The 27,923-nt window shown below is 36.5% G+C and overlaps 1 protein-coding gene across 10 annotated transcripts in view; it reads left to right on the forward strand.

Moving 5' to 3' along the window:
- Window positions 1-27,923, forward strand: part of AP3S1 (adaptor related protein complex 3 subunit sigma 1) — a 72,442-nt gene that overhangs the window by 38,588 nt on the left and 5,931 nt on the right. For 5 of the 10 annotated variants that reach the window (XM_001148407.8, XM_054684532.1, XM_016953652.3 and 2 more), the window contains 2 exons: window positions 14,904-14,975; window positions 22,688-22,795. In XM_001148407.8, the coding sequence (XP_001148407.1) occupies window positions 14,904-14,975; window positions 22,688-22,795 (180 nt within the window). Of the gene's footprint in view, window positions 1-14,903; window positions 14,976-22,687; window positions 22,796-26,610; window positions 26,652-27,923 lie in introns of all 10 variants that reach the window. The other 5 variants (XR_010156978.1, XR_008548070.2, XM_016953651.4 and 2 more) reach the window with 2 other exon arrangements.

Consider the following 27,923-nt stretch of genomic DNA (forward strand, 5'->3'; position numbering starts at 1 on the left):
GGTTTTTCATGTCTCTGTCTCCTTCAGTTCTACTCTGATCTTAGTTATTCTTGTCTTCTGCTAGCTTTTGAATTTGCTCTTGCTTCTCTAGTTCTTTTAATTGTGATGTTAGGGTGTCTATTTTAGATCTTTCCCGCTTTCTCCTGTGGAGATTTTAGTGCTATGAATTTCCACTGAAACACTGCTTTAGCTGTGTCCCAGAAATTCTGGTACATTGTATCTTTGTTCGCATTGGTTTCAAAGAACTCATTTATTTCTACCTTAATTTCATTATTTACCCAGTAGTCACTCTGGAGCAGGTTGTTCAGTTTCCATGTAGTTGTAAGGTTTTGAGTGAGTTTCTTAATCCTGAGTTCTAATTTGATAGCACTGTGGTCTGAGAGTCTGTTCATTATGATTTCTGTTCTTTTGCATTTGCTGGGGAGTATTTTACTTCCAATTATGTGGTCAATTTTAGAATAAGTGTGATGTGGTGCTGAGAAGAATGTATATTCTGTTGATTTGGGGTGGAGCGTTCTGTAGATGTCTATTAGGTCCACTTGGTCCACAGCTGAGTTGAAGTTCTGAATATCCTTGTTAATTTTCTGTCTTGTGGATCTGTCTAATATTGACAATGGGGTGTTAAACTCTCCCACTATTATTATGTGGGAGTCTGAATCTCTTTGTATGTTTCTAAGAACTTGCTTTATGAATCTGGGTGCTCCTGTGTTGGGTGCATATATATTTACGAAAGCTAGCTCTTCTTGTTAGGTTGATCCCTTTACCATTATGTGATGCCCTTCTTCGTCTTTTTTGATCTTTGTTGGTTTAAAGTCTGTTTTATTGGAGACAAGGATTGCAACCCCTGCTTTTTTTTTTGCTTTCCATTTTCTTGATAAATATTCCTCCATCCCATTATTTTGAGCCTGTGTGTGCCTTTGCACGTGAAGGGGTCTTCTGAATACAGCACACTGATGGGTCTTGACCTTTTATCCAGTTTGCCCATCTGTGTCTTTTAATTAGGGTATTTAGCCTGTTTACATTTAAGGTTAATATTGTTTTGTGTGAATTTGATCCTGTCATTATGGTGCTAGCTGGTTATTTTGCCTGTTAGTTGACGCAGTTTCTTCATAGTGTCGATGGTCTTCACAGTTTAGTATGTTTTTGCAATGGCTGGTACCGGTTTTTCCTTTCCATATTTAGTGCTTCCTTCAGGAGCTCTTGTAAGGCAGGCCTGGTGGTGACAAAATCTCTCAGCATTTGCTTGTCTATAAAGGGTTTTATTTCTCCTTCACTTACGAAGCTTAGCTTGGCTGGATATGAAATGCTGGGTTGAAAATTCTCTAAGAATGTTGAATATTGACCTCCACTGTTTTCTGGCTTACAAGCCAGCAGGGTTTCTACAGAGAGATCTGCTGTTAGTCTGATGGGCTTCCCTTTGTGGGTAACCCAACCTTTCTCTCTGGCTACCTTTAACATTTTTTCCTTCATTTCAACCTTGGTGAATCTGACGATTATGTGTCTTGGGGTTGCTTTTCTCAAGGAGTAACTTTGTGTTCTCTGTATTTCCTGAATTTGAATGTTGGCCTGCTTTGCTGGGTTGGGGAATTTCTCCTGGATAATATCCTGTGAAGGGTGTTTTCCAACTTGGTTCCATTCTCCCTGTCACTTTCAGCTACACCAATCAAACATAGATTTGGTCTTTTCATGTAGTGTCATATTTCTTGGAGACATTGTTTGTTCCTTTTCATTCTTTTTTCTCTAATCTTGTCTCCAAGCTTTATTTCATTAAGTTGAGCTTCAATCTCCGATATCCTTTCTTCCGCTTGATTGATTTGGCTATTGATACTGTGTGTGCTTCATGAAGTTCTCCTGCTGTGTTTTTCAGCTCCATCAGGTCATTTATGTTCCTCTCTAAACTGGTTATTCTAGTTAGCAATTCCTCTGACCTTTTATCAAGGCTCTTAGCTTCCTTGCATTGGGTTAGAACATGCTCCTTTAGCTCAGAGGAGTTTGTTATTACTCACCATCTGAAGCCTACTTCTGTCAATTCATCAAACTCATTCACCTTCCAGTTTTGTTCCCTTGCTTTTGAGGAATTGTGGACCTTTGGAGGAGAAGAGGCAGTCTGGCTTTTGGAATTTTCAGACTTTTTGCACTGGTTTTTCCTCATCTTTGTGGATTTATCTACCTTTGGCCTTTGGTGTTGGTGACCTTCAGATGGGGTTTTTGTGTGGACATCCTTATTGTCCTTGTTGATGCTATTCCTTTCTGATTGTTAGTTTTCCTTCTAACAGGCCACTCTGCTGCAGGTCTTCTGGAGCTTGCTGGAGGTCCACTCCAGACCCCGTTTGCCTGGGTATCACCAGAGGAGGCTGCAGAACAGCAAAGATTGCTGCCTGTTCCTTCCTCTGGAAGGTTCGTCCCAGAGGGGCACCCGCCAGATGCCAGCCAGAGCTCTCCTGTATGAGATGTCTGTTGACCCGTGCTGGGAGGTGTCTCCCAGTTAGGAGGCACGGGGGTCAGGGACCCGTTTGAGGAGGCAGCCTGTCTCTTATCAGAGCTCAAGCACTATGCTGGGAGATCTGCTGCTCTCTTCAGAGCTGGCAGGCATGAACGTTTAAGTCTGCTGAAGCTGCGCCCACAGCCACCCCTCCTTCCCCCAGGTGCTCTGTCCCAGGGAGATGGGAGTTTTATCTATAAGCCCCTGACTGGGGCTGTTGCCTTTCTTTCAGAGATGCCCTGCTCAGAGAGGAGTAATCTAGAGAGGCAGTCAGGCCACAGTGACTTTGCCATGTTGTGGTGGGCTCTGCCCAGTTTGAACTTCCAGGTGGGTTTGTTTACACTGTGAGGGGTAAACCGCCTACTCAAGTCTCAATAATGGCAGACGCCTCTGCCCCGACTAAGCTCCAGCATCCCAGGTTGACTTCAGACTGCTGTGCTGGCAGCAAATATTCAAGCCAGTGGACCTTAGCTTGCTGGGCTCCATGGCGGTGGGATCCACTGAGTGAGCTAGACCACCTGGCTCCCTGGCTTCAGCCCCCTTTCCAGGGGAGTGAACGGTTCTGTCTCACTGGTGTTCCAGGGCCTCTGGGGTATGAGAAAAAACTCCTGCAGCTAGGTTGGTGTCTGCCCAAACGGCCACCCAGTTTTGTGCTTGAAACCCAGGGACCTGGTGGTATAGGCACCCGAGGGAATCTCCTGGTCTGCGGGTTGCAAAGACCATGGGAAAAGTGTAGTATCTGGGCCGGGTGGCACCTTCCCTCACAGCACAGTCCCTCACAACTTCCCTTGGCTACAGGAGGGAGTTCCTCAACCCCTTACGCTTCCCGGGTGAGATGATGCCCCACCCTGCTTCTGCTCACCCTTTGTTGGCTACACTCGCTGTCTCACCAGTCCCAATGAGATGAGCCAGGTACCTCGGTTGGAAATGCAGAAATCACCCGCCTTCTGCGTTGATCTCGCTGGGAGCTGCAGACTGGATCTGTTCCTATTCGGTCATCTTGCCATCCACCTCCTTTGTAATATTTTTACTCTTTTTAAGTCACTGCTCAAAATATCAATCATACCATATTCAACTATAGGTAGAAGAATGTATTTTTAGGCCAAATACCATTTTAAAAATCAGCTTTTGCTTGGGAGTTTAAATATAGTTTTGACAATTTATATCAATATGAGCTTTAAAAAATGTTCTCAGGAGTAGTTTTGTACACAGAAAGAAATTATTCAGAGGTTACTTTCAGTTTTAATAATACTTATTAACCTTAACAAATTCATAAACCCGGTTCTTTCTTAGAATTCTAAATTCAACATACAAATCAAATTAAGTCGCTTAAATGGAGGGACTGAAACAATTAAATTTCCTATTGTACAAGCACTCCTCGCTTTGCAGATTACCATGGTAATAATTCATGTTTATAGGAACCATGTTTATCACTTTGCATGGTTCAGTGGTTGCTGAGATCTATTAATGTGGTACCCTATAAAACAAGGAGTGCCTGTATTTTAAATGGAATTTATATATTTAATATGTTTTATTTTTATGCTCATATTTTGGCATACTTTCTCAAATTTTTAAATATCTCTTAAATTAATTTTTAGAAGTTCATGTATTATGGTTACTCTTAAGTTATCTTAAGTATTCTAATAGTGTAGGCAAATTTTCCTTTACTTTTCAGCTTAAAAAGTCAGGTGGATCATGAGGTCAGAAGTTTGAGACCAGCCTGGCCAACATGGTGAAACCCCGTCTCTACTAAAGATACAAAAAATTAGCCGGGCATGGTGGTGCGCGCCTGTAATCCCAGCTACTTGGGAGGCTGAGGCAGGAGAATCACTTGAACCCCAGGCGGGGAGGGGAGTGGAGGTTGCTGTGAGCTGAGATCACACCTTTGTACTCCAGCCTGGGTGACAGGGTGAGACTTCGTCTCCAACAACAACAACAAGAAAAATCCCATTCCAACTGGATATTCACGTTTACATAGATTTATAAAAGCCTAGTCTGTTAAGTATTCTTATAATACCACATTTTTTAAGGCTTAAGTATTTAAATATCAACTATACAGAGTCTTTCTAAACTTAACATGAAAATATTAATATTATAGGTTCACATCATAATTTCTGTTACTTTAAATTTTTCTGGGTTAAAAAATCACTTAACTAGTAAGGCAACCATTTTTTTTTCCTAGTTTCTGAGGTTATTACATGTTGACTTGAGAGGCCCTGGCCTGATCCCAAGACTGATTCTTTACTAACACACTGATAGGAACACTGATACAGATTCTATCACATAGAAAAATGGTTGATCTCAGAGTTCTTCCTAGGTTGAAATCATAGCCATATAACTTAATATTATGAACTTAACTATTATTACTTCTTTCTACTTCCAGAAGTCTGCACTAACATGACGGCCAGCATAATTTACCATGTTAGTTGTATTTCCATTTCTTCTGCTTTCTTGAGATATTTCATTATCTTCCTCCTGGTTCCAAAGACACATTAATGACTTCCCATTTGTATTAGTCAGTGTTCTCCAGAGAGACAGACCTGACAGGATATATGTATATATGAAGGGGAGTTAGTTTATTAGGGAGAATTGGCTCACACAATCACAAGGCAAAGTCCTACAATAGGCCGTCTGCAAGCTGGGGAAGAAAGAAGCCAGTAGTGGCTCAGTCTGAGTCCAAAAGCCTCAAAAACAGGGAAGCCAACAGTGCAGCCTTCAGTCTGTGGTCAAAGGCCAGAGAGTTCCCTGGCAAACCACTGGTGTAAATCCAAGAGTCCAAAGGCTGAAGAACCTGGAGTCTGATGTTTCAGGGCAGGAGGAACCAAAGGAAGCAATCAGTATGGGAGAAAGATGAAAGCCAGAAGACTCAGCAAGCAAGGTTATTTAACCTTCTTTTGCCTGCTTTGTTCTAGCCACGCTGGCAGCCAGTTGGATGGTGCCCACCCACATTGAGGGCAGGTTTTCCTCTCCCAGTCCACTGACTCAAATGTCAATCTCCTCTGGCAACACCCTCAAAGACACACCCAGAAACAATACTTTACCAGCTATCTAGGCGTCCTTCACTCAAGTTAACAGCTAATATTAACCATCACCTTGTTGAATACTTTTGTTAATTTATTTTGTTCTCCTTAAATTTTATCATTTGATTTAGGTGGATGAAATGGAATGGAAAAGCCTGTGTTTGTAGTTAGTTCTTTTTCTATTTCTTCACTTAAAGGAAGTTTTGAATGAGATTTTAACTGTTAACAGTAGATTTTTGTGGATGCTGTAAGTATGGACAGTTCAAATTTTTGCTTTATACTTTTCTGTATTTTCCATATTTTCTAAATGATCACTTCTTACTACATTAGAAATAATATATTATTTGTTGTTGATGTGGGTTCTGGAATTAGATTTTTGAGATTTGAATCAGGACTCTACCATTAAGTGTTAGTGGTTAACCTTTTACTTTAGATTACTCTTCTGCAAATGGTTGATGATAAAAGTAGTTGCCTTATGGGATTACTGCAAAGGCTCAAATAAAATAATATACTTAAAGCAGTCGGAACAGTGGTAATGCCACAATACTGTGTAGAGTTGACTCTTGAACAACACAGGTTTGAACTGTGTGGGTCAACTTATACACAGATTTTTTAAGATAAAGATTACACTGAGTGTACTTGCCTCTCGTGCCTCCCATTCCACCTCCTCCACTTCATCCACCTCTGCCACCCCTGAGACAGCAAAACCAACCCCTCATCTTCCTTAGTCTACTCAATGTGAAGACGAAGATAAAGATATTTATGATGAACCATTTCCACTAAATGAAGAGTAAATATATGTTCTCTTCCTTATGATTTTCTTAATAACATTTCTTCTCTAGCTCGTTTTATTGTAAGATTGCAGTATATAATACATATAACAAAAAATGTGTACTAGTCGACTGTTTATGTTATCGGTAAGGCTTCTGGTCAACAGCAGGCCATTGTAGTTAGGTTTTTAGTGAGTCAAAAGTTGTACGCAGATTTTCAACTGTGTGGAGAGTCAGCATCCCAACCCCACTGTTGTTCAAAGATCAGCTGTACCAAGTAAATGCTAGCTGTTATTATAATTAACTTTCTATAAATCACAGAGAAGGAATCATTAATGTAAACTCTTTCAGAATTATTATGACATGATATAGAAGGTAGATGGTCCTTTCTTCAGCTCTTAATTTCTCTATATTGACGTTAAGAGTTCATTATGTGTTAAGTGCATGGTACATAGTAAATGCACAATAAATGACTGTTTTTGTTAACATTGTCATCACTGGCATGTGAGTGTCCAAGTGAGGTTTAATAGAAATCCAGTCCAGAATGCAGTCATATATTGAGTCAAGTGCTATTTACATATCTTAAACACCATACTTTAAAGATTCTTAATAGTACATGCAGTGGTACCTATTGGAGAGTGTACCTAGGCTACATTCATAATTGTTCTTCAAAGGTAAATGATCTGATTTTAAGTTCAGTTTGTCTTCCCTAGCTCTGCTGGTACATTCAATATTTGTAATGGTATTTTTTAGTTATTGGTTTGAGTTAAACCAAGATGTTTCTCTCTAGAACATCTTGCTGGTGATAAAAAAATAATTTTTTGGCTTCAGCATATTAGTATCCTTAAATTTATGCCTCCTATTTTTGCACTAAAGACTTTTCCTATCTTATAACATGTCGGTGTAACCCTTTTCTTTTTATTTATTATTGTAGATTCAAAACAGCAGGATCTGTTTCTCCTGAATTTTAACAGAAATTTCTAAACCCAGAAACCAATTTTTTTTTTACTTAGAAACTCAAAAGGGGGTCTGCCAAATAAGTGGTATTGTTTAAGGGTAATTTGTGGTATTTTTATTTTATCTTGTGTACATTTTTATTTCTCCGTGTGTTTGGTATTATAATACTAGCTAATGTATATTGAGTGTTTTCTTTTGTGAGACATTGTTTTAAGCCCTTTATATTTATTCATTTAATCACTAAAACAACTCTATGATATAGTTACCATTATTATGCCCAGATAAGAAACTGAGGCTTAGTGTTAAATAACTTGCCCTGGATCTCAGAGTTAGAGGCAAGGCTAGAATTTAAGTATACACATGCTAAAGTTTGTGCTCTTGAGTACTAACTACAAAGCTGTCATATAATGGATACCTGTTACTCTTTGTGGCCTGGATGTATAGGTTACTGTTTGTGGCTTGGATGTAAAGATAAAGAAAACACAAGCATGTTTTATAACTAGAATAGCATGGGAAAGGAGGACTCTTTATATTTGGAGGAGGCATTTTTTGAAATTATTTACTTTTTATATTTGTTTTTTGAATACTAGGTAATTAAAATGCAGGACAATTTAAAATATTATTCTTTTTGTAAATTAGAAGTAATTTTTCTCCCACCAGCTTTTGAATTCCTTGAGGACAGAGTTTAGGTCTTTGGTTTTATATCCCTGTCACCTGAGTAGCTACTCAGTAGTAGTTAGATACCTGTTATATTGAAATTGGCTTTAAACTTTATATCATTTTAAAGTTGAAGCACAAGAGGGTGCTATTTACTATGATACTTCTAGGTCTTAGCTCCTTTTATCTTTCTACTTGTGAAATAATAATGCAACAGCAATTTTTTTATTGTTGTTATGGTTAGAACCATCAAGACTCTAATTTTTCCCTCTTAATTTCTTCACTTCAGATTGTCAATTATTTGTTTTTTGTTGGCCTTGTCCATGTAACAGATCATCAGTGTGTAATGGACCTTAGGGCTCTAGATTTCTGATGATATTAAATAATTTTTGCTAAATCAAAAGAAAATTAGAAAGTCTTTTGAAGAAGGTTTTTTGATTTTTTAAAACTGAACATAGTATCTGAGTGCTTTAAATTTTAAGAATCGTTTTCATAAATTAAGAACATGCAGTTATAATGACATTTTGCTGCAGGGTACTTTTTTTATAGTATTCACATTTTTTTACATGTGATATTGTTCTGGATTAAATGTGGACAGCATTTTTTTCTTCCTAAGTTAACAAATTACAATGTCTTGGTAGTTGTGGCATGTAGTTATCTTCTTTTTATATCAGTATTTATCAGCAGAATTATAATTTTCTATTTCTATTTTAATTTTATAATTATCATGTATTTTGAACAGCCAGATAAATAATTCTGGCTGCCATTTATTAAATGGGTCTTCGGAACTGTGCTGGGCACTCTATCTAAATTGTTTAACTCAATTTTTATGATAATCCAGAAAAGTAAGTAGTTTTATCTCTATCTTATAGTTCTGAGATTTAAAGGAGTTAAATGATACTTGAGGCCACAGAGCAGGGATTTGAAGCCATGTATGTCTTCCTGGTTTCAAAGCATGTATCCTCAACACAGTACTGTGCTGCCTCTATAGGCAACCCATGTTTTTTACCACTCCGTACTTTACCAGAGGCACACTTAATGCTATCACGAACTTTTTTTCTTTTTTGCCCAATATAATCTGCACATTTAGTAGGTTCTGCTGATCTTTTATAAATACATGTAAGTGAAGGGGAACTATTTAGACAGCATTTTTACCAATATGGTCTTCTCATGGTTAAAAAAGTATGACTGCAACATATAGGTAATCAGTGGAACTAGAAAAATTAAGAAAGAAAAAATAAAGGCATACTGGAAATTGTATTCTGATTAGTAAATCTAATAATGATTTAAAATCAAGTAAGACCACTCCACATCATACACAGAAATCAATTTCAGATAAATTTGGTCCAAACATGAAGAGTAAAATAATAAAGCTTTTGTTTTCTTCTGAGTGAATCTCTTTCCTGACCTTGCTGTAAGCCAAGATTCCTTAAAGTGGACATAAAACAATGTTAACTATAAAGAAGAAAACTGAAAAATTGGATTTTATTGGAATGGAAAAATTCTGTTCTTCCAAGGACACTGTTAGGAGAATGAAAAGGCAAGCCACAGAACTGGCAAAGGTATTTGTAATACATATGACAAAAGACTGTAGCTAGACTATATAAAGAATTCCTATACATCAATAAGAAAATACAGACCCTTGTAATCCCAGCTACTCAGGTGTCTGAGGTGGAAGGATTGCTTGAGCCCAGGAGTTTGAGACCAGCCTGGGCAACATAGTGAAACCATGTCTTAAAAAAAAATGATAAAAAGACCAATAGAAAATGAGCAGAAATCTTGAACAGGCATTATGAAAATGGATATCTAAATGGGTAATACAAATGAAATGGTACGCAGTCTTATATCAGAGAAGTACAAATTAATACCATCATATACCACCACACACCCTTGAGTATGGTTAAAGTTAAAAGATGGATAACATAAGGTGGTGAAAAGGCTATGGAACTACAGAAACTCTCATATACTGCTATTTAAAGTCTAAGTGTGTATAATCGTTTTGAAAGTCTATTTGACACTGTATACTAAAGCTTAACCTACACGACTCTTTGACCTAGCAGTTCTACTCCAAGTATACAATCAGTAGATATGTGTATACGTATATATATGTTCACTAAAAGATGTGTAAGAAATGTTCTTAACAGTACTAATTGTAATGGCACCATACTGGAAACAACACAAATTTATGTCACCAGTAGAATGGACACACTGTGATATTCTTATTCAGTGGCATACTGTACAACTAAGAATGATTAGCTGTTGTATTATGTAATAACCTGAATAAATCTCACAAAAAATAACAATGAATAAAAGAAGCCACTCACAAAAGAGCATGTATCCTATGATCTCATTTTAATATGGTTCAGACATAGATAAAATGTATTCATAGTGTTAGGAAGTTGGGTATTGGTTACCTTTGATGGTTGATAAGTGACTGATGGACTCTGAGAAGGCTTCTATAATGCTGGTAATGTTAAAACATGATTTGAGTGTTGATTATACAGAAAAATTTATGTTATATGTTATGATTTTTGTACTTTTCTATGTGTATGTTACACTTAAGTAAATACTTAAGTGGGGGTGGAACTTAAGTGGCTTTATTTTCCATAACTTTTAACTATGATTTTCTAAATAAGTATTCAAATGATTTCTAAGTTAAAGACTATTTTAAAAGTAAATGTTTTCTTCTTTCTCAATGGAAATGTCACCAGTAACTTGAGTTGTTTCCGGAGCTCTGGTATCATCCCAGGCTGTCTAGTTTCTTTAAGCAGATGTGCCTATTAATAGGGGTCTAGGAAAAGACCTTTCCCAGCTGTTTCATCAGGGCTGCCCTGGTAACAGTGAAAATTTTCCTCTCTTCACTCCTATTATTACTCTCTCCAAAAAGTTAATATTTGTTAATTGCTTACTCTGTGTTCAAGCAGCATTACCCCATTCAGTCCTCATAACAGGAGTCTGTTGTATCAAAGAGGAAAAATGTATCTGAATTAGTTAGAAATAGAATGAGTAAAGTCATTTCAGGCACCATGTCACCAGGGCCTTGAGGAGAAATAGATAAAGTTGGGGGTTTGTGTGGATACTAAATGATACTAATTTTTTATCTACCAAAAAATTAAACTAAAATCTCACTTGTGGCTGACCTGTTGTAAAAGGAACATACAAGATTTTTTTTGCCTCTACTTCCACAGTCACTCAATACAATACATCTGACACCACATATGTGGGAGTTTGTCCCCCGCACACCAAGCAGTTCTCCTGCTGGGTGTCCTGTAATTCAGTGCTGACAGTATCTACGTGGGGATAATATCAGATCCCATGACACAGTCCCACAAGGCTGCCCCCACTTCAGATGCCAGTTGCAAGTAGTAGGTTGTGACCTGTACTTTTGATTGAGTGATGGTAAATTGGGATTCTTGTGACCCCCCTCCTCAGTTTGATTAATTTCCCAGAGCACTTTACAGAACTCAGGGGAACACATTTACCCACTTATTATAAAGAATATTACAAAGGATACAGATGGGTGGGACCCTCATGGAGAACCTCTACTAGGGCAGTGTGGAAGGGAAATGTGGGGTCAGAGCCCCCACACAGAGTCCGTACTGGGGCACTGCCTCGTGGAGCTATGAGAAGAGGGCCATCATCCTCCAGACCCCAGAATGATAGATCCACTGACAGCTTGCACTGTATTCCTGGAAAAGCCACAGACGCTCAACACCAGCCTGTGAAAGCAGCCAGGAGGGAGGCTGTACCCTGCAAAGCCACAGGGTTGGAGCTGCCCAAGGCCGTGGGAGCCCACCTCTTGCATCAGAGTGACCTGGATGTGAGACATGGAGTCAAAGGAGATCATTTTGGAGCTTTAAGATTTGACTCCCCCACTGGATTTCAGACTTTCATGCACCCTAATAATTCACCCAAAAAATGGGCAAAAGATTTGAATAGACATTTCTCAAAAGAAGACATACAAATGCCAAACAGGTATATGGAAAGGTGTTCAACATCATTGATCATCAGGGAAATGTAAATCAAAACTGCAGTGAGATATCATCTCATTCCAGTTAAAATGGCTTATTTGCAAAGTCAGGCAATAATAAATGCTGGCAAGGATGTGGAGAAAAGGGAACCCTTGTACACTTGGTGAGAACATAAATTAGCACAGCCACCATGGGGAGCGGTTTGGAGGTTCCTCAAAAAACTAAAAATAGAGCTACCATAGGATCCAGCTCACTGCTGGGTATATATTCAAAAGAGAAGAAATCAGTGTGTCAAAGAGATATCTGCACTCCCATATTTGTTGCAGCACTGTTTAGAATATCCAAGATTTGGAAGCAACCTAATTGTTCATCAGCAGACGAATAATGGATAAAGAAAATGTGGTACATATACACAATGGAGTACTAGCAAAAAGAATGATATTGTCATTTGCAGCAACATGGATGGATAGAACTGGAGATCTTTATGCTAAGTGAAAGAAGCCAGGCACAGAAAGACAAACATCATATGTTCTCCTTACTTTTAGGATCTAAAAGTCAAAACAGTTGAACTCATGGACATAGAGAGTAGAAGGATAGTTACTAGAGACTTGGAAGGGTAGTGGAGGGTTGGAGAAAGGTGGAGATGGTTGTGGAGATGGTTAATGGATACAAAAAATAGAATGAATAAGACCTACTATTTGATAGCTCAATAGGGTGATTATAGTCAATAATCATTGAATTGCACATTCAAAAATAAGTAAAAATGTATAATTGGATTGTTTGTAACACAAAGGATAAATGCTTGAGGGGATGGATACCCCATTTTCCTTGAAGTGATTATCGTGCATTGCATGCCTGTATCAAAACATCTCATGTACCCCACAGATATATATACCTGTTGTATACCCACAGAAATTAAAATAAATTATAGCTAGACAAAATTAACTGTATATATTAACTATAATAATTTTGTTGTCACCTCCTTGTGGTGAGGCCAAGTGTTTTGAGTATCTGCTTAAATTGCTATGTCCTGCTAATAATTTCCCCATGAGCAAAAAGTAATCCCTTCTGGTTCTTGTGTATTTTTCATTATGTTTACTCAATATCGTAATCCTTGAATAACACCACGGTAACTCCCATACCAAGTGCCACTAGTGATGGTGGAAGTGCCCCCAAGAAGCAGAGAGTGTCATGACATTACCAGCAAAAGTTGAATCACTTGATATGTACCTTAGATTGAAATCTGCAGCTGTGGTTGCTTTCCATTTCAAGATAAGTGGATGCAGCATATAGACCATTGTACAACAAGAAAAGGAAATTTTTAGGAAATTTCATGAAGTCGTACCCCAGCAGGCATGAAAACGTTATTTCACATTTTTTGCGAAATATGAAATATATGTTAATCAACTATGTCATTGGTAAGGTTTCCATCAATAGTAAACTATTAGTAGATTTGGGTAAGTCAAAGTTAGGCATGGATTTTCAACTGCCTGGAAGGCTGGAGTCCCTAACCCTACGTTGTTCAAGGATGAACTGTAGTTACATGTCCACTTAGCCATCTAACATTGATGCCAGGAAGAAACCTTGGATTGTGGATTTGTAGAAACGTGCCCTACATAGGAGCAACTATAGCAAGAAGCCTCTTGTTTACATTTTACCCCTTTCCCCATAGGATCACCTGTGAATAGTGGGATGACTATTCATTTCAATAAACTAGGGATAGTCCTGGTTTATAGCTGTTGTTCCAGGCTGTTATTACATTATAATAATGTTGCATACTATTATATAATTTATTATTAATAGCTGTTCCTTTTTACTTTTAATACTACCCCATTTAGGATAATAAATTACATGGTCCCTTTATCTTAAGTTACCACTGAAAAGGGTGGTGAGAATAGAAATGGGAATAGAATAGTCAATGACAACTATGCAAGTTGGAATTTAAGAGATTGATTTTTGAAGGTTTGCATCAGAGATCATCAAGATCATCTCAATGATTTACTGGGATGCACTGGACTCAGAAGTTGCTATATGCATGCTATGGTTTATTATAGTGAAAGGATACAGAGTAAAATCAGCAAAGGCACATGGGATGAAGTCTGGAAGACTCCAGTTGCAAGCTGTCAGGTGTTCCTTTCTACTGAAGTTACACAGGACATGCTTAATTTCCCCCAAAATATGTGATAATGTGTACAGAGTATTCCCAACCAGGGATGTTTACCCTGGGGGTCAGTCACATAGGTATGTCATGCCTGCATGACTGACCTTGGCTACTTAAGCTTCAGATCCTCGGAGAAAAAGCAGGCATTCACTATAAATCACATTATTAACATGAAGTACCTGCTCAAATTGGTACAGCATGGCCCAAGACCTCCAGCATACAAAAACACTCTAATCAGACAACTTTCTGAAAGGTTGGAGCTTAGTTCTCAGGAGCTGGCCAAGGGCTAGTCCTGAAAACAGTCCATTTATGGGAATGTGCAGAGTTTGAGCAACGCAAGCCTGCTGAGGTGACTCTTCCCACAAGGTCATACAAGTTATTCAGTTTAGAGTTTGGACCCAGGTAAGTCTGATTCCAAAGTCTGTGCTTTTTCGCTAAGTAGTTTTTAGTGGTCTTTTATACTGATTTGATAATTAAAAATTACTGGCTGCATTAGATATAGTAGGGACTTGGACTGTGCCTTACCTCTCTTGATGGATATTTCCTAATGAGCTTTATTCCCCCTCACATCAAAATAAGGAGGCTTAGTTGAGTATTTTTAAGTGCTTTTGTAAGAAATGGTGCTAAGACTTTCTAGTTTTAGTCCTTTTCAAAAAAAGTTTATTTTGTTTTCTATATTTACGTATTGAAAAGTAATTTATCTGTAGTTAAACTTGGTAGGACTCTATTCTTTTTTTACTTTTTTTGCATTAATACAATTTTTAGTTTGAAAAAGATAAATGTATAATACAAAATTTTAGTTCATAATTAAGAATTGCCTTCCTTGTAGATAATAGTTTTGAATAAATTTAAACAGTTCTTAAAACCTTTTTTCTCTTTCCATAGGTATTTGTGGAAACATTAGACAAATGTTTTGAAAATGTCTGTGAGCTGGATTTGATTTTCCATGTAGACAAGGTACTATTTCTATTGTCACATCTAAGCTTTTTAAGAAAAACATTAACTTATAATTGTCATAGCAAAAATGGCTTTAATGAATAATTCTATTTTTATTCTTTTATTATTCAATTCATAAATTGTTTTTACTATGAGCCAGGCTTTGTGCTTGGTGGAGAAGATTCAGATCCTGCCTTAGAGGAGTTCACATCGAAGGGTGGAAACAACGGCATTAACAAATAATAATAATAGTATGTGTAGCATGTTAATGGGGACACAGCTGAACCACTTACCTCTGCCTAGGAGACTGTGAATGGAGGAAACTACATTTAAACTGGATTTTTAAGGGATTAGTAGATATATCATACATAGAAAAGGAGAGGATGGTCCTACTGGCAGAGATATAAAATATAGGCCTTTTTGTGAGGAGGGACTGATACTGATCAACAGGCCTAATTTAAAACAACCATTAATGCCATGACTTTGAACTTTATTGTGAGGCAATTTAATGTTTTTAAACAAGTTTTTACTGACATTATTATTGCTTTGTTTGTATATTTTTTTGATAGAATGATTTTTTCTTGTATTATGGAGATTGAATTGGTAGGCTGGGAAATTAAACACATGGAAATCAATTAAGAGTTTATTGCAGTAGTCCAGAAGGAAATGACTAACACACTACGATGAGGTTTGAAAGAAGGAAAAACACTAAGATTAGGTTTGGAAGAAGGTAGAATTGATGGGATTTGATGGCTTATTGAAAGCTGAAGGTGAGAGAAAGAATGACAGATTTCTACCCGTGTTAGTAGATGTTTGTGATACGGAACTTAGGAGGAAGAGATTCCACTTTCACTATGCAGATTTTTTTCTGTATTAGGTTTGTATAATCTAAGAGATTCTTTATGAGTGATTCAACTACTGAGTAAGAGTCTGAAAATTTTAGCAAAAAAAATCCAGTGTGATTTTTAAAAATTGGCTTTATTGAGGCATAATTTACAGGTGTTAAGTCAACAGTTTTAAGCTTACAAAAACTAAGTTTCGACTAGTGTGTATAGTACATGTAACCAGCATCACAATCAAAGTAGTACAAAGAATGCATTTCATTATTTGTAATGTCAAAAAAATACTTTTCTCTTTGGCCAATATTCTAGATCATATCTCTCATTTACCAAGTGATTTGATTTTATAAATTAATTCATTTTGGACAGAGTACTTAAGCATGATATTTTTATGAGTCTGTTTTTAATGTTCTACTGTTTTTCTCTAATTGCTATGTCTAATGCTTTTTCACACTTACAAAGACTCTTGTTATTTTTAGTCATTAGGGTTCACAATATTCAAAATTATGTTTGAAGACCAGGTGCAGGTGCTCATGTCTGTAATCCCAGCAGTTTGGGAGGCTGAGGCCAGAGGATTGCTTGAGCCCAGGAGTTTGAGGCCATCCTGGGCAACATGGCAAAACCTGGTCTCTACAAAAAATACAAAAATTAGCCAGGTGTGGTGTTATGCACCTGTAGTCCTAGCTGGTTGGGAGGCTGAGGAGAGAGGATCACCTGTGCCTGGGGAGGTTGAGGCTGTAGTGAGCCATGATTGTGCCACTGAACTTCAGCCTGGGTGACAGAGTGAGACCCTGTATCAAAAAAGAAAAAAATTTATGTTTTGGTACATGATTAAAATTTTTAGAAAGCTGTGTTTTAAAATGACGGCTGAGAGGTCATCATTAGCTTATATAAATACATTTACCATCTTTTAAGAAAATTGAGGACTCTCTTGTGAAATGTGATGGTAAGAGTAAGGTTCTTATATTTTTTTTACTAGAGAAAGAGAATAAAAGTTTTTAAAATTAAGCTGTACTCATCTGCAACTTCCATACATGACACAAAATGTTTTTAAAACTTCTATTTCTCATTAGTATGCATTCATTTTAGAAAAATCAGAAAATACAGAGAGAAAAATATGTGAAAATCATCCCTATCCCAGAGATTGCCTAGTGTTAACATTTTAGAATATGTATAGTTCTTGATTTTACATCTTTAAAACAAATAATCTTTAAACAAATACATCTTTAAAACAATAAAGATGGGATCATACAATATGTATTTTGTGTTAGCCTGTTCATTTTACACAACACTATATCACTATTTTAGAACCTGCCAAAATTAGCTGTCTCTCTTTTCTCTGGGCTAAGATCTTGTTTTATTTTTTCAAGGCAAGGAGACAAAAGTTTTAGGATACCAAAAGACAGAGATCAAATAAGTGTTTCCTTTCTATTCTCCAAGACAATGCTAACTTTGCTTTCAGCCCTTTGATGAAAATTATTTTCAACTTAAAAATATATATATATTTTTTTAAATTTCAACTTTTAAGCAGCTCTGGACCTGCCAGCAGTAGGGATCTTCTGACTGGCTCAGCTCACATTTTCTTTTTTTTTTTTTTTTTTGGGATGGAGTCTCGCTCTGTCACCCAGGCTGGAGTGTAGTGGCGATCTCGGCTTAATGCAAGCTCCACCTCCCAGGTTCACTCCATTCTCCTGCCTCAGCCTCCCGAGTAGCTGGGACTACAGGCACCCGCCACCACGCCTGGCTAATTTTTTTGTATTTTTTTAGTAGAGATGGGATTTCACCGTGTTAGCCAGGATGGTCTCGATCTCCTGACCTCGTGATCCGCCTGCCTCAGCCTCCCAAAGTGCTGGGATTGCAGGTGTGAGCCACCATGCCCGGCCACAGCTCACATTTTCTTAAAGGCAAGACATAGGGAGGTTTGCACACAACCCTCAGACTGCTTCTGAGTCACAACTGAGTAGATGAAAAGAGAAAGTTGTAGAGAATACCCCTTTTGTTATCAGTCAGGATGAGCTAATTTATGCTGCAGTAGCGAACATGGAAATGTTAGCCACTTAAAACAAAAAAGGGTTATTTCCCATTCACGCAGTATGTTTATCATATTCCACATGCTGTCATTTTGGGATCCATGGTAACAAAGCTGCCACTATCCAGAACATTGTTAGTTTCTATGTCAGAGAGAAAAAAAGTTTTCATTGGGTAAATTTATCTGCTTTTCAGGGTATCACAGATGATAATTGTACCAAGTATTTTGCCACTACAAACATGGATCAGTAACTTTCCAGCCTCCAATGTAACAGTTTCTATGTGGCCAGCTGCCCAACCTGTAAACCACTGTCACACATTTTCTTTTATTGTGGTTGTTACCAGTTTCTTTTTATAAATCTTTACATGCTAATAACTGTATCAATCACATAGGCTAGTGTAGTTACCCTGAAGTAGTGGGACAGACCCACCCCTACTCACAACTGGTTTGGATGTAGAGACTAACAATGTCACAGGTGCCCCAAGAGGATAGGAAAAGATTTATTACTCACATAATGAGGCTTTCTGGAGAAAACAGAGAACAACACGGGGCTTGGGTTTTATGGTGGTTTGGTGGTGGGGATGGGGTGTGAGGATTTCTGCATGTGGGCCAGGTCTTAGGTAGTCTGAACTTTCCACTAGTGTAAAGGAAGGAGCATCCAGACCTTCTTAACAGCTTGCCCAGATATGGGGCAGAAGAGGAATGGGGACTAGTAGAACTTGAAGGCTGTGAGCAGACACACATCAAAAATGGAGTCAGACCCTTTATCACATACAGCTAAGGTATGCTGTGGTTATTACCCCTAAAATCCTAAAATATGAATCATTCAGTTTGTTTCTTACTTACACTATATGTTTATTGTGGATTTGCTGGGAGAGCTGCTGAGTTATCTGCCCATTTCCTGTATAGTGTGGCTCCAATTGGGTGGCCCCGTGTTGTTGCCCGTATTGGAACAAAGCATCAAAATCCAGGGCAAAATGAGAGAGCTAAAGATTCTGTGCAGGGCTTGGTTTGGAGGATGTATGACTTTGATAATGACAGCTGTTAATATACTCTGTTCTCCTCTCTGCATTCCCCCACTTGCCTCCACAAGTGATTAGGGTACAGATCTGATCGGAGGCCTGTGTCTTTCATACCCTTGAGGCTGAGAGAATAAAGACTTAAGAGCAGAGTGCTTTCTTCCAACCTGGTCCCTCTTGAGGATTTGGACAGCCTGGTCTTTAACCACAGGCACAGAACGAGAGACTCCTTTTACTTTCACCAAATAAAGGAGCTAGCCATTAATAACATCTTGGAAGCCAGCCCTGAGCACAGTAAGCCAATAGAAAGAAAGCACTGCCATCTGAACAAGAGAGATGAACAGATTGAACAATCAGAAATTACGCTCCATGGAAAAGAACTACTGGAGAAGATAGAGTAACACTTGAAATTTTATAATTTTAAAATTTATTTATTTTGGTATGGCTGGGGTCTTGCTGTGTTGCCCAGGCTGGTCTTAAACTCCTGACCTCAAGTGATCCTCCTGCCTTGGCCTCCCAAAGCATTGAGATTACAGGTGTGAGCCACCACCTGGCCTCACTTGAAATTTTAAAATGATTTTAAAAGTACTTAAGATTTGGAAAAGTCTTCTTGGGCTTGAAAAGAGTTTTTCAGACTGAAAACTTTTAAAGAAGGTGATCACAATTGAGGCTTGAATTAAAGGTAGAAGATCAAGTGTAGGAAATAATCCCAAAGCATAAGACTGAAAGATAGAAAACATGAAGAAGAAGAAAAGAGACTTTGAAGGATACATTTAACATGTATTATACAAGTACTTGGAGGATCTTATCCAATTGAGAGAAAGAAGAATGAGGAATAATTAAAGTATTTTAGTAGGAAAACAAGGTCTCTCAGTGGTCTAGAAAACTTGATATTTGTTTTATAAATAATAATAAAGTCATTTAAGAGGGAGAGATATTTATTAATGGGAAGTATAAGCACAGTAGAGTCTCATATTTAAAAGGAAGAGAATAGTGTAATAAAATTAGATCAAACTTAAAATATTGGGAGAAAAGAGAAAGTATAATTAAAGGTAGAAATAATATTCAATACACTAAAAGTGCATAGAATGAAATAATTTACTGAAGATAAAGATGGGTTTAAATAAAAGGCACAGTTTATATAGGAAAGGCCAGATAAATTCTAGAGTATTTTTCTTTATAGTTACCAATTTTCATAACTGGTTGCTTTTCTAATATCCACCAAAAAAGATCATTTAAGTTTTTTAATATCCTGTGGCATAAAATTTTTAATATATTTGATTTGTTTTAATCAGTTGCAGACATTATTTTCTATTATGTTCAAGTTGTCCATCTTTGGCCAGTGGGAACCCCTTCAGATTATCTTTGCTAGTTCATTTGACCTGACCTACCCCCTGTCGTAGGCTTTGGTAGCTGTCTTGTGTTGTGGTCCAGCTAGATGTTCCAAACTCATTTTATTCATTTCCTGTTCCAGACATGTTGTCAACCATTCTTTTCTAGGAGCCCTGATTCCTTTTTGTTGGCGATGGTATATAGTAACTACAGTCTAGAGGTGCTCATAATTATGAAGCTGCTCATTGTTTTATGGCCTTTTCAATGAACAGAGCATCTTACATATTTTCTGCTCCAGCCCTCAAGTCAGCCATTTCTCCAAGGAACCCTGGCTTCCTTCAGTAGAGAATGATGTTTAGAAATGACGATTTGGGCACTGTGTTTGCTCATTGTTACTAGGGTGACATGACTCCTGGTTCTTAGTGAACTGAGCTGGGAAATAGATGTATGTATACACGCACAGCTGTTTCTGGATCTTGATATGTATATTAAAAGTCATTGACCACTTCTTAATACCTCAGAATCTAGTACAATACTACAGAATTTCTTCTGGCTTTCTCATTTTCCATATTTGCAGCTTGCTTCTCTGACAGAGATCAGTGAGAGATCTCATTATAAAAATATATGTCTAATAATTAATGTTGATTCACTGTTTTAAATTTTTATATTTTTGTTTGTTTGCTCTTACCAACACAGTTTCATTTATCACTGTCATATGTATATCAGGCACCAGTCTCTTTTATGGTTTTCCTAACTTAATTTCTCATTCTTTCCTTCCTCTAACTTTCAATTCTTTATTTTCTTGCAGAACTGCGAAAATTAATGTATATAATATGTTCTCATTTGTGTAAATTAGATATGCATATACACACGTATAACAAGTATGTGCACAGCAAGTTTTCTAGGATACCTAAGATATAGCTAGCTGAGTAGCTTTGGATAAAGGGACCTAAAAACGGATGCAGAGTGTGGTAGAGACTATTGTTGTTCATATGTAAGTTTCTGTATGAACTTTTAGTCATTTGCCTATATTCTTTTTTTTTTTTTAAGTTACAGTAGTTTTCAAAACACTGTCATGTCTGGTTTGGTTTGGTTGGCTAGGAAGATTAATTTATATAAATTTGTCTTCAGAATTTGTGCATGAGGTGTCCATGTTTCCAAAATGAAAAACAGTAAATAATGATGACTTTTTTTTTTTTTTAATTGAGGCAGGGTCTCACTCTGTTGCCCAGGCTAGAGTGCAGTAGTGTGATTTCAGCTCACTGCACCCTCCACTTCCCGGGCTCAGGCAGTCCTCCTGGGTCAGCCTCCCGAGTAGCTGGAAGTACAGACGTGAGGCACTATGCCTGGCTAATTTTCTGCATTTTTTGTAAAGGCAGGGTTTTGCCATATTGCCAGTGATCTGTCCACCTCGTCCTCCCAAAGTGTTGGGATTACAGGTGTGAGCCACCATACCCAGCCTCCAGGGATATTTTTTAAATTATGAATAAATTTGCATGAAATCTTACAAAGAAATTTAAATTGAGTAATACATATTTAACTCCTAAAAAGAGTTTGTTGAAAAAAAAATTACCTTATAATACCTAGTGGTTCTATGCTAAGCACTTACATAAATTATTTATTTAATTGTTATGGTAACCCTATGAGGTGCCTATATTATTTCTGTCTCTATTTCGTAAATAAGGTAACAGACTCAGAGAGCTGAAGTAACTGCTCAAGGGCTACAAGTAATAAGTGGTAGAGTCAGTATTCATACTTATCTAATTTTGGAGTCTCCATTTCTAACCTTACCACATTATTTTAAAAAAATTATAGCAGAATAGATTCTTCTGTGAAATGTAATTCAGCTCTGAATTGTTGATTTTTTGATCCAATAATACCTTATGAAAAGACAGAAGTTATATTTTTACTCCCCAATGGAAGACATCATTTTTAGTCATTGTAAGATGTATTTATTAGAAGAAATCTGAATATTACATGTGTAGAGGATTTGGGGGTAAAAGTACTATTAAAGTACCCACAATTTAAAAAATTCTACCTTTTTCCAGTCTAGAGCCTGTTAGAAGTACTGTACTACATTGCTTCATTAAGTACCATGAGTGTAAAATAACAACCTAATTATTGTTGGCTAAGAATCTGGCATAAAAGGCCCTTATAAATCATATTTTAGTATTAAACTTCACATAATAATAATAATGGTAGTTAATATTTACTAGTCATTTACTTTGTTTTGAGTACTGCATTGGATTACCTTGTTTATTCCTTTCAACAGTCCTATGAAGGTAGTACTATTGTTTTTGTTTTATAGCCCATTAAGCTCAGACTTAAGGAGGTTATATAACTGCCTAGGGCTTCACAGTAGTGATGAAAGTGGATTATGAGCCCTTACTCCAAGTTGTTTTTACCACTCATACTTTTAACATAGACAAAGTGGTATTTGAAACAAAAAGTGAATCATGAAACTTCTTTTTAGTGAATTTTCTTTATGGGTATATATTCTTTTATTCCCTTTAGGTTCACAATATTCTTGCAGAAATGGTGATGGGGGGAATGGTATTGGAGACAAATATGAATGAGATTGTTACACAAATTGATGCACAAAATAAGCTGGAAAAATCTGAGGTAAGAATGGAAAATGCTGTAGTTAAGAAGGTTCTAAGCATGATGACAGATTACGCATGATTTGTAGTTTTCACTGTTTGTCCTTCAGTATCACCCTTTAGGTTCAGCCGTTATGCTTATTCAGTTTTTAAAAAATGGAATATACACGTAGTATGCTAAAGGTTCTGTGACTGTTCTCTACCCAACAGCTTTGTGTATTCTTCTTTTAGCCACAGTCATAGCTGCCTTGGGTAATAAGCACAATTCCAAATCTTATTGCCTAAAAGAATTATCTGAATAATGGAATCTAATAATTGCTTTGTAAAACTTCAGTCAGTAATTATCAAGGAAATCTTAGAACTAATATTTTAAAGATATATAAATTTTGTGTTACAAAACTACTTCTGGAAAGGGAAAGGACAGGAAATGGAATTCTTACAAGGAAGTAAGTAATGTTTCAAGTTATTAATAAATGCGTAGCATGTTTGAGTTCACATTCAAAAAAGAAATTCAATACCTTAATCTTTTAATTCTAAATCTTTCCCTAAGATTTCACTGACAAGTTAGTTAAGTCACATATTTTAGACATTAGTACATATATATCCATGGTCTTTATTGCATTCTATAAGATCGGTTTGTTATACTTAGCTAACTTTCTGCTGTTAGATTCAACCTTAGATTGGATAAGTGAGGAACAACCAGCACTTTAGCATTGTATAAAACCCTACTTCAGAATTGTAGTGACTCTTCCCTCAAGCACTAGTCTGAATATCAGTAGCAGGTGCTGTAGCTGAGCCACCCGGGTTCACATTATTTTGGTTGTTTATTACCCTAGCAGAGGTTTAGAAAGATCAATAGTTTTATCATTTGAGTTCAGGAGTTCGAGACTAGCCTGGCCAACATGGTGAAACCCCGTCTCTACTAAAAAAATAAAAATAAAAAATAAATAAATTAGCTGGGCACGTAGAGCGCACCTATAATCCCAGCTACTCGGGAGGCTGAGGCACAAGAATCACTTGAACCCCGGAGGTGGAGGTTGCAGTGAGCCGAGATCACGTCACTGCACTCCTGGGCAACAGAGTAAAACTTCATCTCAAAAAAAAAAAGAAAGATCAATAATTTTGATATCTCATTCACCACCCAACTTGTTTGAGGATACTCTTACATTTGGTATTTGCAGTCATAACTCAGATTGGAAAAAACAAACTTTATTTTTATAATTATTAGTGTTAAGCTCAGATGTTTCGTTGATTTAAAGTAAATATTACTATGAAAGCATCAAGGTATTAAAAATACACTGGCATTAATTTACAACAGGTGAGTTCTGAAAAATTTTACCTTGTTGGTATTTTAAAGGATCAGTTTAACTCAATTCTGTGTCCATTTTAATTGAAGAAAACACAGGGTGAAGAATAAATCTCAAATCTAGAAACAGTTGAAGCTTATAAAACATTTTCCAGTGTTCTCTTTTAAATTTAAAATAGTCTTGCATTTTTCTTTATCTCAATTTCCCATTCCTGTTGGTTTCCCAAAGGAGAAGTTTATAGTGGTGATTTAGAGCTAAGATTATCTTAACTAACTATATGTTTTGTTTGTCCTATAGCCAATTTTTAAAATACTGGCTTTTGAAGGTGGAAAACATAAATTAGGTTAATAGAGAAAATTTTGTTTTAGGACAAGGAAAAAGACTCATAATTTAATTTAGTATAACTGACTTGCAATATATTATTTAGTAAAGAAAAGATTATTATAAACCCTGAGCTATTGCTTTTAAAGTTTTAAAAGAACTTAAAATGTGTGTCATTTGTTAAACATTGCTTTGCAAAACTGTATGGTTATAGATTTTAAATGCCAAGGGACAAACAGTGATGCAATCCTTTAATAACTGGTATAAATGAATGAGTATCTAGTAATTTGTGAATTCTGCATAATCATCTGTAAAAAATATTGACCAGTTGTCTGGAATTTTCACCTTTCTAGGTAGTTAACTCCTTTTCATTGGTGGTGGTCCTTCTTTTTCTTCTGCTACTTAACACATTTATGCCTGGTGTTCCACTATTGGAATGCTAAGCTTGTGGGAGTTATTTATATCCTACTGCTCAAGGTCATCCCCAAGGTCTGATTTTTCACAAAAAAAAGTTTGCAACCTCCGGCATAAATGGGTTAATGTGCTATATTGACAAAAGTTATGAAGGACCTATAATTATTGCATAATGGGTATTTGCTTTTTGATTGTTGAATAAAACTTCGTTAATGAGGCAATTTTTCTTATCTATAAAGAGCAGTAAAATGCGTAATTTACATTTCAATGGAAATAGTTATAAGAATACTATAACTTAAAATCTATTCACAGAAATAATGCTATTTAAAATAGTTTAGAATACTGGTGATTACTTCTATTATTCATTCCCTGATCATCTAGCATCATACATAATTGTTATCTGGTACCAAATTAGTTTCTCTTTTTTTGTCTTTTACAAGAAAGTATGTTTTAAGTCTGATTGGGGATAAACTACAAAATTATATATTTTCTATACATGTAACGTCTGCTAATATTTTAGTTATGAAATCGGATTTCAAGTCAAAGTGAGGCCATTTAGTCCTGATCATCTTTTTAAAACAGCACTGAAAATTATCATGACTAATTTTTCGTAGCTTTTGTATATTTTAAGTATGTTTGAAAGGCTTCTAGCTTTATTCCAGACACATTGAAATGTCAAAAGCTTTCATGTTTCATGTCCATGTTACTTCAATTGGTTAAATTTACCAGAGATATTACTCTGCAGAATAATCCAAAATTACTTGAAACAAAGTATAAACTTTTCCTAATCTTCTTACTAAATTTCAGTTAAAATGTATTATATAAGCACAAACTTAATGACTTGTTTGGCTGGGCGCAGTGGCTCACGCCTGTAATCCCAGCACTTTGGGATCACTCAGGTGATCTGCTCACCTGAGGTCAGGAGTTTGAGACCAGCCTGGCAAATATGGTGAAATCCCGTCTCTACTAAAAATACAAAAAAATTATCCAGGCATGGTGGCACTTGCCTGTAATCCTAGTTGCTCTGGAGCCTGAGGCGCAAGAATCGCCCAATTCCGGGAGGCGGAGGTTGCAGTGAGCCGATATTGCACCACTGCACTCCAGCCTGCGTGACAGAGTAAGACTCCGTCTCAAAAACAAACACACAAAAAAAGACTTGTTTAAAATCGAGAATGTCATGATTGATGAAAAGAACTGGTTATCAATATTTTTAAAAATTATATAAGTAATATCTTAGGAACATCATTTCTATTTAAAAATCAGTCTGGGTATAATTGAGACACAGCTTTTTAAACATAACATGCATTTATCTAGGGGCCTTTGTCAGAAATCAGAGCTTTTATTATGTTGGTCTAAAGTTAGTACATTTCTGGTAATGGAAAAAAGTGAACCAGTTTAATTCCCAATACCTAGACAGGTAGAAGCAAAGCTCTGCCAGATCCTGAAAGAGAGAAGCAAAGATATACTCTGAATGTATTTCCATCTATTCTGTTTTGATAGAAAAATGGTTTACTATAACATTGGAATATTGGGAGAGGAGGGTTTAAGCTGGGAGGTTTATGGGATTCGGGGGAAGTATAAGAGGCACTCAGGAACCTGCCTAAGAATAAAAGGACTCCCTGGGGGTGGAGGTAGAGGGGTGGGGTTGGGGAGATCTGTTAGCTTTTATGTATTTCATGTTATTCTTAAGATGGATAAATGGGTCTGAATTTAGTCACTACTTTTTGAAAGTCAGTCCTCTTTTTTTTCCGAACATCCTGATCTTTCTAGCTCTTTCCATTCTTCTCTCTTACAGACCTTTATCTTTCAGTCTCCCAGACAGGACAGGTAGACAAGGTATTGCTGACTTTGAGAAATATGTACTATAACAAAGGGAAAGCAAAATGATGTCAAAGGCAATTAATTATTTAGGCCAGACTCAAAAATTCTTTGTGTTAATAAACCCATATAGTCCCTGTAGCCTATTTTCCATTCTAGTTTCTCCTTGTAGTTTCTTCATCTTTTATTGGACTTAGTGTATTTTACTAGTATATCATTGATGTCATGTTTGTTCTGTTTTGTCTGCCTGCATTGTAAAAGGAAAGTTTAAATTTTTTTTAAACACTTGTCATCTAACTGACAAATTGCATTTGCAGAAGTGACAATTTACTTTGTATATAAAAACGTAAAATTTATTTTGAGCATCATACAGCAGAACCAATCTTAATTTAACTCTCACAGATTTGTTTTTTTTCCATCTCTAAATTAGGATTCTAACATAAAATTGCCTGCTGGGTTTTGGAAGCTGTGAATTTAAAAACCAAAAGCTGAACCTTCAGAGTTTTACATACAAAATGGGAAGCAGTGAAGGCTTAGAATAGTGACTGTTAAATAGTACTTTTTCCCCTCAAATGGTTTTCAGTTCCAAAGTCTTAACAGAATTGCTTTTACAGTTTTGACCTGCAGGTGCATATTAACAGTGGCCAACAGAAAATAAGATCAGAAATCTTATAAAACTTGACTGTATTTCAAACTTGAATGCTCAAAAAATGGAATTACCAAATTACCAAATCACCAAAATACAATGGGTTTTCATTGTAGCAAACCTTCTGACATCCAAACATGTCATAATCAGAATCAATAAAAATATATTAATGTTTTAGTATTGAATAAAAAACCCTGAATATTTTTGCAAAGCGTATTGGCAAATATTGGAAATGTTTTTAATAGACCTCTAGTTTTACAAAACTAATTTTTCTTCTGATATTTCCTGTACGTTTTTTCACACCGTAAATTAACTGTGTGAATTACTTTTTTAAAAGTTCCATGTACGTGGTGATGAGCAACTAACTCTTTTGTGTGAAACCATGTAAGCAAAAGAAATGTTTATAAGGTCTCTGATTGAAAATTTCAAAATAAAAGTAATTTATTGAGTCCTATGGAGGAAAAAATGTATAAACTTACAAAGTTAGATTATGCACTTACTAATTAGAAAAACATTACTGAGAATTGATGATTGCGATGATATCACAAAGCATTGCCTTTTAGCCACTAAATTTTTACTTTACTCTCTCGATGTGTTTGAGAAGAAGTAGCAACATACAGGTGGCTTTATAGTGTCTTATTTTG

This window comes from Pan troglodytes, chromosome 4 (genome assembly GCF_028858775.2).
Source record: "Pan troglodytes isolate AG18354 chromosome 4, NHGRI_mPanTro3-v2.0_pri, whole genome shotgun sequence".
Lineage (NCBI taxonomy): Eukaryota > Metazoa > Chordata > Mammalia > Primates > Hominidae > Pan > Pan troglodytes.